The sequence below is a fragment of the Pseudochaenichthys georgianus genome, chromosome 19, assembly GCF_902827115.2.
Source record: "Pseudochaenichthys georgianus chromosome 19, fPseGeo1.2, whole genome shotgun sequence".
In the NCBI taxonomy this organism is placed as follows: Eukaryota; Metazoa; Chordata; class Actinopteri; order Perciformes; family Channichthyidae; genus Pseudochaenichthys; species Pseudochaenichthys georgianus.
Genome location: NC_047521.1, coordinates 8,458,842 through 8,467,411, shown reverse-complemented (window position 1 = coordinate 8,467,411; position 8,570 = coordinate 8,458,842). Strand labels below are relative to the sequence as shown.

The 8,570-nt window shown below is 39.8% G+C and overlaps 1 protein-coding gene across 1 annotated transcript; it reads right to left on the bottom strand.

Annotated features, from left to right (window-relative positions):
• On the bottom strand, positions 1–8,175 carry kctd2 (potassium channel tetramerization domain containing 2). The gene is made up of 6 exons (XM_034107065.2): positions 7,490–8,175; positions 6,581–6,689; positions 6,375–6,466; positions 6,193–6,288; positions 5,959–6,084; positions 1–5,561 (listed from the first exon to the last, which is right to left on the bottom strand). The coding sequence occupies exons 1-6, from the start codon at positions 7,847–7,849 to the stop codon at positions 5,532–5,534; spliced, it is 813 nt and encodes a 270-aa protein (XP_033962956.1). The 5' UTR covers positions 7,850–8,175; the 3' UTR covers positions 1–5,531.
• Between the last annotated feature and the right edge of the window lie 395 nt (positions 8,176–8,570).

Here is an 8,570-nt window from a genome sequence, read left to right as displayed (position 1 = left end):
AAAAAGTAATCTACAATATTGCCCTTGGAATAGCAATGTTTTTTTTCTCCATTGGTTCAAAGAACTAAAATGAAATGTGTTTTACAAAATGTCCCAACATTTTACAATGTAAAATATCTTCTCTATGTACCATTCTCACTTTTTTTCACACCATTTCGGTTTTATTTGCACGAGTTTTGATACCGGTCACTGAATAACACCAGTGGGAGGTGAGAAAAAGTGTGTGTGATATGCGTGAAATGAAAAATAGCAAGTAAAACAATACTGACTAGAACAGGTGGCTAAGTGTAACTTTTTAAATCTTTATCTAGGTCTACCATTTTTAAATCCACACTAGCCAACAAACAGTCAGTGAGTCAACATTTTTTAAAACACAGACACATTTTATGATTAAAAACCAGACAGGGTTTGGTTAAAATGTGTTACATGTAAAAGAACAACATTGGAAGACAACATTCAAAAAAATATAAAATAAATAAAAGTGAAACAAAGAATCAGACAAAAACAGTTTTTTGTCAGCTTCTGAAAAATTTTCTGCACAGTCTCAATTGACGATATTCACATTGGACATCAAATACTGTTGATAAATGAACACAAAGTAACGTTTAATAGGTGATATTATTCAATACCTCTAAATGAGTGTACAAGTGTGCATGTCCACAAACGCATGCAGGTGTTTACAGGTTAACTGGCTAAATGATCCATGGATTAAAAAATCTTTCTTTTGTGTGTTGGGCTGCGTAAATGCTTTATCAACCAAGGTTAGGGGCGAGGAGGAGGGGGGCGGGGTCTACAATCTGATTGGTTGGTTAATTTCAAAAGCTAGCTATTCTGTATTTAAGTTAAACCGACGTGACAAAGATACAAAAAGCAGAAGATGTGAGTAGAGAATATGTCTAGTTGTAGACCAACTGTTCAACACAAGACATCTACACCTACACACACAGAGCCATGCCTTCCTCTGCTCCCCCCACCATGCATCACATACACTTTGCACCAACACATGGGTCAGACAAAATCCAGTACACAGTACACATCATAATCTCTAGAACAATGCATGCTCTTGTGTTTTCACGTGCCCAAACAACAGATATATTTATATTATATATGTATATATTTTATTTGTTAAAATTGCACATAATCTGTAGGCTAACTAGTGCATGTGAAAGTAAAAACTATAATGGTCATTAGTTCTATTTTTTGTTCTTACAAAAAGGGTGCTTGATTCGAAATGTCTAGATAATCACAGATCAAGGTCAGTGGTTCGCAAACTGTTTGGCTTTTGACAAGGGTTGCAACTATTGATTACTTTTCTGTTTGTCAGTCCAAAACCAAAAGAGATTCACTTTATTTTGAGATAAAACTGAGAAAAGCAGAAGAATTTAACATTGAGAGGATGGCAAACAGAATTTTCTGCCATTTTCATATGAAACATTACGTCAACAATCAAACACTAGCCGCCCTTATCATGTTCTTTTTCTTTTCATTGAAAATGTTGTAATTCCTCAAGAAGTAAAACATGTGGTGATTCACAAGAAACATTAACAGAGAAAAAAACAACAGCCATAGCGATGGTTCTGTAAGGCTGTACGTTTTGCTTTGAGCTAACATGCTAATGTTTAGCACGTATCCTTTTTACCTCCTTAATTATCTTACTTGCATTCAAAATGTCTTTGATTAGCACTACTGTATTTAAAAAGTACAGCTATTGGTGAAGGAAATGTCATTACAGGAGTCATACAGATCTCTAAGAGTAACATTTAAGCACTTTTTAAGCACTTTCAAGGTACCCAATCCAAAATGATTGAGACTTTTGATAAATAGGGAACAAATAAGGTTTACAAAATGAATTATATGTATACATATTTTATACTGCCACTTTGTTTAATTAACCAGCTGTTTCTTTTAAATTAGATTGCATGTTCTTATAATATAATTGAATCAAAAATCATATTCTTAACCTTTAAGAGAAAATGATGTAGTACAGACGAAAAGCCAGGGATCATCCTCTGGGAACCATGAATATCTGTTCAATACGACATGTTGTTGATCTATTTGGACCTACGATACTAGCATGGCTAAGATACAAAAAACAACTATAATTACAGGAAAAAAAGAGTATATATTGTTGCTTTCCCATCTTTTTAGCAGTCTTGCGACCACTTCTGGGGATACACCCTCAGTTTGGGAACCACTGAACTATACAACCAAGGGAAGATCCAACTGGGTCCACGAAGTTGATGGGGAACAGTAAGTGCTTTAAGAGGTTAATAACACACATTTAACAACGGGATCATTAGAGATAGATCTTGCAACCCAATAACCAAAGAAGAAGAAGAAGCTAATAGAGGTGGAGTTCTAAGTCAAATCCTTATCTGATGACAAGTGCACTGGTGTTTTTTTAAAGATAAGAGCAGCAGGGTAGTCAGCTGTAAATGATCTTTCTGCTGCCGAGTGCTCCTTCCTTATTTTTCAATACAAAATGTTATAAAGCCAAACCACCAGCAGTGTTTACAGCAGATTGGGACACCATTCTGAACCTCCAGGAGTGATAAGGGGCAGCACAAAGCAATGGCACAAAGCAAGCAGCTGGTTATCATTTGGAGTTTGTCGGTATTGTAAAATAAAGCAGGGGAAGAGGTTTGTTTGGCTTGCCTCTCCCCGAAACACTGACATTGAAAACAAGCTAAAGACCGCATTACACCTCAGGTAGGTGCCTCCTGGATTTTTTTTAAGGTATGAGAGGCACCTTATGATAAGAGGGGAGAACAACTGTGCACAACACAGGTCAAAAGGCACGACACTGGACACAGACGAAGGGGAAACAACACCCAAGGTGCTTTGCAAAAGGCCCAGAGAAACCACAAAGGGGAGGGAGGGGGAAAAAGCTCCTCAATGAGACGTTTGGGGCATTTTATAGCAACGCTCAGTCTGCTCACAACTCTCCGGAAAGCAGACTCAAACTGCACAACACAGCAAGAGGAAATAAAACAATGAAGAAGAAGTAGTCGCATCAAAGTTTGAGCTCTGAGACCTGACTGAGCATCGGGGAGAATGACGTCAGCACAGGTACAGTTTCTTTTTTTGTTCATGCTTGATATAACATAACTGCATCAAATATGCGCTTTATACAAAGAAAGGGTGTATCAAAGTGATCGGTTAGAGATCCAGCGCTCTATTTAGATTTCACGTGCCAGGATTTAAAACGTGAGGCCTGGCTGCACGAAATGTTTTGATCTGATATGTGTTGTGGACCAAACGTTTAAGCTGCTCATTTAACAAGGCCGCAATGAAATCAGTAACAACGTTTTAATAACAGCTATTAGCATACCTTTGTGGGTTTAGTGGTAAATCCATTAGTGAATTAACGGCTCGAAAATTAATGGTTTCAGTTTCTCAAATGTCAAGATGTTCCATATTTCTCTGTTTTATATCATTGAGTTATAATGTTTGTTTTTTGACTGTAGGTTGATTAAACTGTTTTTGCCGATAGGCTAGGATAGCTTTCTCAATAAACAAATGAATAGCTAAGTTCTAAAAACGTCTGAAAATACTAAAGAATTTTATATTTTTTTGACCTATGGAAACATCAAAGTGTCTTGTGTTTTATCAGAGGAAAAACACAAACATGTACAATGATTTATTTTCAGTCATAAGCTCCGGTTGCTTACCCCTGCTGATTTAGTAAATGCACATTTTAGGTATGAGCCGATGCACCTATACTTGACTTAAAGTGCATATTGCTTATACGTGATTTGAAAGCTATGAAGCATACCAATTTGACCTAACAATCGTTTAGCGTGTTCAGGGTTAGCATTCGACATCTAATGTAGGTTTCCATAAGTGTTAAACGATTTGAACAAAATATTGCTCATCATTATTCTCATTTTCATTGAAATGTATATTCATTTGATTTTCTTCCTCGGGATCTGTTGGCCAGGATTTCTCTGTCGTACCAATACTTCAGGCAGAATGGTATTCGACACATATTCTGCCTTCAATTTAGTGCACGACTGCAATTTCAATAGAACTTCAGACTTCATTTGCATGTTGCTCCAATGTTGTGTTAAAAACAGCACTATCACACAGCAACTCAAGTATACGTAAAGAGAAACGTACTTTAGCCAATAAAAACAGTGTCACATAAGATCTGAAATAATGCGGTAGGTTTGCTTACAGTCTGTAAATCTCTGTGATAATGTAAGCTCAGGTATCTCAGGGTTTAAGCACAAAGAACTCAGTTGCTACAAGTGCTGCAGAATGTAGGACAACGCAGATGTTTGGGTGGTAAGTCGAGAGGCAGCTGAAAGTTGGGAGAACATCGGCAGTTTTCTCTCATTACAATTTTAAGATATGCAAGAATTCGAAGTAGGATATCGTAGAGAAAACTTGGATGTTGTTTTTTTGATAAAACGTGATATTTAAGTGATGGACAGAAAGCAGCGAGGCACTGCGTACACACACCATATTATCGGGCGGGAAACTTTCAGAAAAAAAATTCATGATTATGAATAATGATATTTTCTCCATCGTTTAAATAGACCCATATGTAAATATATAACAACTATGATACAGAAATCAGTACTTACACCATTTTGCATTTCATATAATTTCATCATGTAGCCTATATAGATCTATATTAAGATTCCTCACATGCCTGGACAAATTGTACACAAGTGTAGTCTTTTTTTTCTTTTTTTCAGAGTTTTCTTTTTGCGTGGACATTATTATCCCTGGGAGGTAGAGACCAAATCGAGCCCAGGGACAGGAAACAGGAGGGTGTTGTGATGTGTACAGCGAAACGGAACAGAAACACCTGCAAGGTCGTTTACTCTCAAAGTGTTTAAAGACTGAAATGCTGCACAAGGATGGCTCAAACAGAGACTCTGCGTCACGCTGCCTTCAAATCCTGCGCCCTTCATCCTCCGGGCTCTGTGTGTTGCCTCAGAGATCAGCCGAGGATTCTGGGAGTGCAGATCAAGACACGGCAGTCGCTCCATTCACAGATTCAGGTAAAGAGGCTCAGACAGAGGAGCGGTATTCATTCCTTTACGTCCTTTGAGAGTCCTGAGGAGGTTCCTGCTTAGCCAAAAGTAGAAGTGATGATGATGATTTAGAGTAGCTTTGAGCTGGGCGTCCATCCGCTGACAATAACACGGGGCTACAATCAGTACCGTAGCCTGCCTGCACCGCAGTGACACTGACCATGAAGAAAAGCTGCTATGAGGAAGAAAACACTCACTGGTAATCCCTTTTTAAAACTCCCCCTGAAGTGTTCCACAGCCAGCCACGGAGGAGGAGGAACATCCGGGTGGTGTTGCAGCACTGGAGGGGGGGGGGGGCGTCGGCAGCCCCCGCTGTGGAAAGGCACACCAGAGGAGGAGGGGCGGGGCGTCGATGACGATGTAGACAGAGGTGATGTTAGAAAGGTAGAAGGGGAACTCATGGGTCTTTAATGAAAACTGGAGGAAATGTTTGTTATTGTCTTTTTTTTGTTGGTAAAGTGTTATTTAGCTCAGCGCCTCGTCTCCTCACATCCGCGAGCCTCGCTCCTGGAGGATCTGTGAGGACAGATGGAAATATAAGTCAGTGGAAATCAAAAAATCATTTGCCTAATTTCAGGTAATTAAAGCTGGGGTGATCAAGTAATTGTTTAAGCCCCTGTCACACTGTCCCAAAATTGACACCCGATGGACACACGAATATGGAATTGTGAATTTCGCACGAAGATGGCACGGAACCACACACGAAGGCAACATTTACATTACATTTAAGACATCGGGCCATTCGTGAGGGCATCTTAAGCCATCGTATGATCGCTGGTGGAGTTTCTCAGGCTCCGGCAGCAACTTCGTGAGCGGTGGCAAAATCTTTGGCATGCCAAAAAATTGCCGAAGGACCTTGAGAAGGTTCATTTTCGTGTTGAATTCGTGTGTCAATTTTGCATTTTCAGCTCACCTTGGCCTTCTCGGTGGGCTCGATGACGATGCCGTTGGTGGAGTTGTTCAGTTCCCGGGAAACTACACATAGAAACTCTGCCTGGTCCTCGTTGCCGTAGTTATAAGAGGAGCCGATGCTTATGAGCTGAGGACAGGCAAAAAGACCAAAGTAAGAATTATGAAGTACACTTTTATGTTATGTTAGTATTCTTTCTGAGTTCAGCATTTCAAACATGATGAATATTTTGTGCACCTGCTCGAACTTCCAACCGTCTGACATGGTAGAGACCATCTGTGTGAGTTCCTCCTCTTGGCACTGTAGTACTCGGTACACATGCTTCACAGGGCCCTGAGGGACAGAAACAACATCAACAATCTGCACACAGATCAAAGAAAGCTATTTTTGTTGTGTTTGTACTGGAGTTTTATCTGTACCTGGGATGTTCGGTTCTCGTTGTCTCGTATCCTCTCTTTCACCAGCCTCACCAGTGATGCGATGTTGTAGAACTCGGCTTCCTCAAGAACGCCTGACACAAAAAACAGACTTCATTGTGTGGTTTGTATACACTCAAAATGAATATTCCCAGACAAAGATTTTGCATGATGTTTGAGCAAAATAAATCCTGATGAAAGTATTTTACCGTCCTCAGCCAGATTTTTATCCATGATCAGTTTTCCGTGGCGAAGGTAGTTCAGGATGGGGCCGAAGTATGTGGGGTCCCTGTCGATCAGGTAGGCTCCAGTCTCATCCTGTGGGAGCAAATTAAAGGACGACATGTGTGATGGGGATTTGGTTTCCTTCTTGTAAATACTGTAGTCTCTTTGCAGCAATGGGAAAAGGGACAAATGTTGAATCAGATAATGTCCAGGAAAACATATTCGTTAAAGAGACGCTTTGAATAGGAGCCACACAGCGACTATTTTAGTGTAAGAAGGATATTTCTGTATCAATAACAAGACATTTCATAACATTATGGCCGATTATATGTTTGAATCGAGAAATTAAGAAGCTGTTTAATTGATAAATAAAGATAACGGATCAATATTATTGTTAACTCCCTACACATTTGTTTTCCAATGTCACAACAGTAGCTGTTAAAGTGTTTCTCTTTTTCAAATGAATTAGTATGTTGGTATGAATATCTTGCCAATCGACTGATGTTAAAATTATTTTTTTACCAAAGTTTTTGCCTTTTGTTTTGGTGCTTTTCTTTGTCTAAAGTAAACTGAGTTTCTTGTAAATATTGCAACACCCCAGTAAATGGAACTCAACTTGAGGGTTTGTATTTATTTCAAACTCTTCTCTTATTGACTGTAGGAGTATTTCTATATTTTTGTTTGCTAATATTTGCTAATAGTACATATTTCACCACTGCATATCACCAAAAATACATTATAATTAGGACAAACGGATACATATCATGAAGGAAACAGTGAATCTCGCTTTTAGGATCCTAAGATACTTCTAGCTTTAGTTCTACTGGGCTTTATAATGAACAAAACTATAAACAAATCCAATTAAGCCCAATAAGTTGTGTGTGTGTGCTCACTTTGTCGGAGTCCAGGTCGGGGTCTTCTTGACACAGTCGGGACAGGAAGGATTTGGGGTCCCGACACAGCGTCTGTTTGGTCGTGACGAAGTAGGTCCCGCCGACGTTCAGGCGAACCCAGCGCGAGCCCGGCTTGTCCGCCGGTTCGGACGGGGAGCTCGGGTTGCTCTTCCCCGGGAACCCAAACACAGAGCGTCCGCCGCTGCCGCTCGACACCCCGCCGGGGCTGAGCTGGCTGCTCCGCGGAGGAACCATGAGAGTGGGCGACGCCAGGCGCACAGAGCCCCGGACATCGCGGTGCTGCTCGGGCTGCTCTATGGTGCCAGTGCCGCTCGACTCCACGACATGCAGTTCAGCCATGTTTTCTATTAGTCTGAAAAGCACACACGATTAGCTAACGACACACTGCGGGGAAACACTTTCGCCCAGCCGATTTGTAAACAGAGCGGAGAGGATATTTTTCTCCGACGGGGCGGTTGGCATCAGGGCGTTGCTGCTCGCGCTCGATCGCCTTTGTCTCTCCAGCGCCGAAGATTAAGACACGGATATGATTATCAAAGGCTGTACGATGTTAGCAGCATCGCGTTTAATCGTTTCTGCTCAAGATAAATTGCTCATTCTTGTCTATTCAAACGTTAATCAGAGAAAGGCAGCTCTTCCGGGTTGTAACCCTTGTAACATGATTACTGTTTACTTCCGCTGTGTCGTCGTTTTTCAAAATAAAAGCTAAAAGTAATATTTGGTAGGTGGAAGTTTAGCCTCCCAAATAATAACATTTATTAAAATGTTAATATATGTGAAATAATATATAGTGTTTATAAAAAACATTTATTTTAGAAATATAACAAATATATCTTATTTAACAGGCATCCTTTGAGCATGATACCTTTATGTTTACATTCATAATGATATAGCCATATATAAGACAAATCATAAATGACGGAAAGGGACATATTTGACAGTATTTGGCTTACAATTACGCTTATATTTATGATAACATAATGTTCTCCATCATTGTAAATGAATTCCCTTTCTGTTTAGTTTTTTTTGGGTATATTTTTTCTTTATATTTATGTTCTAT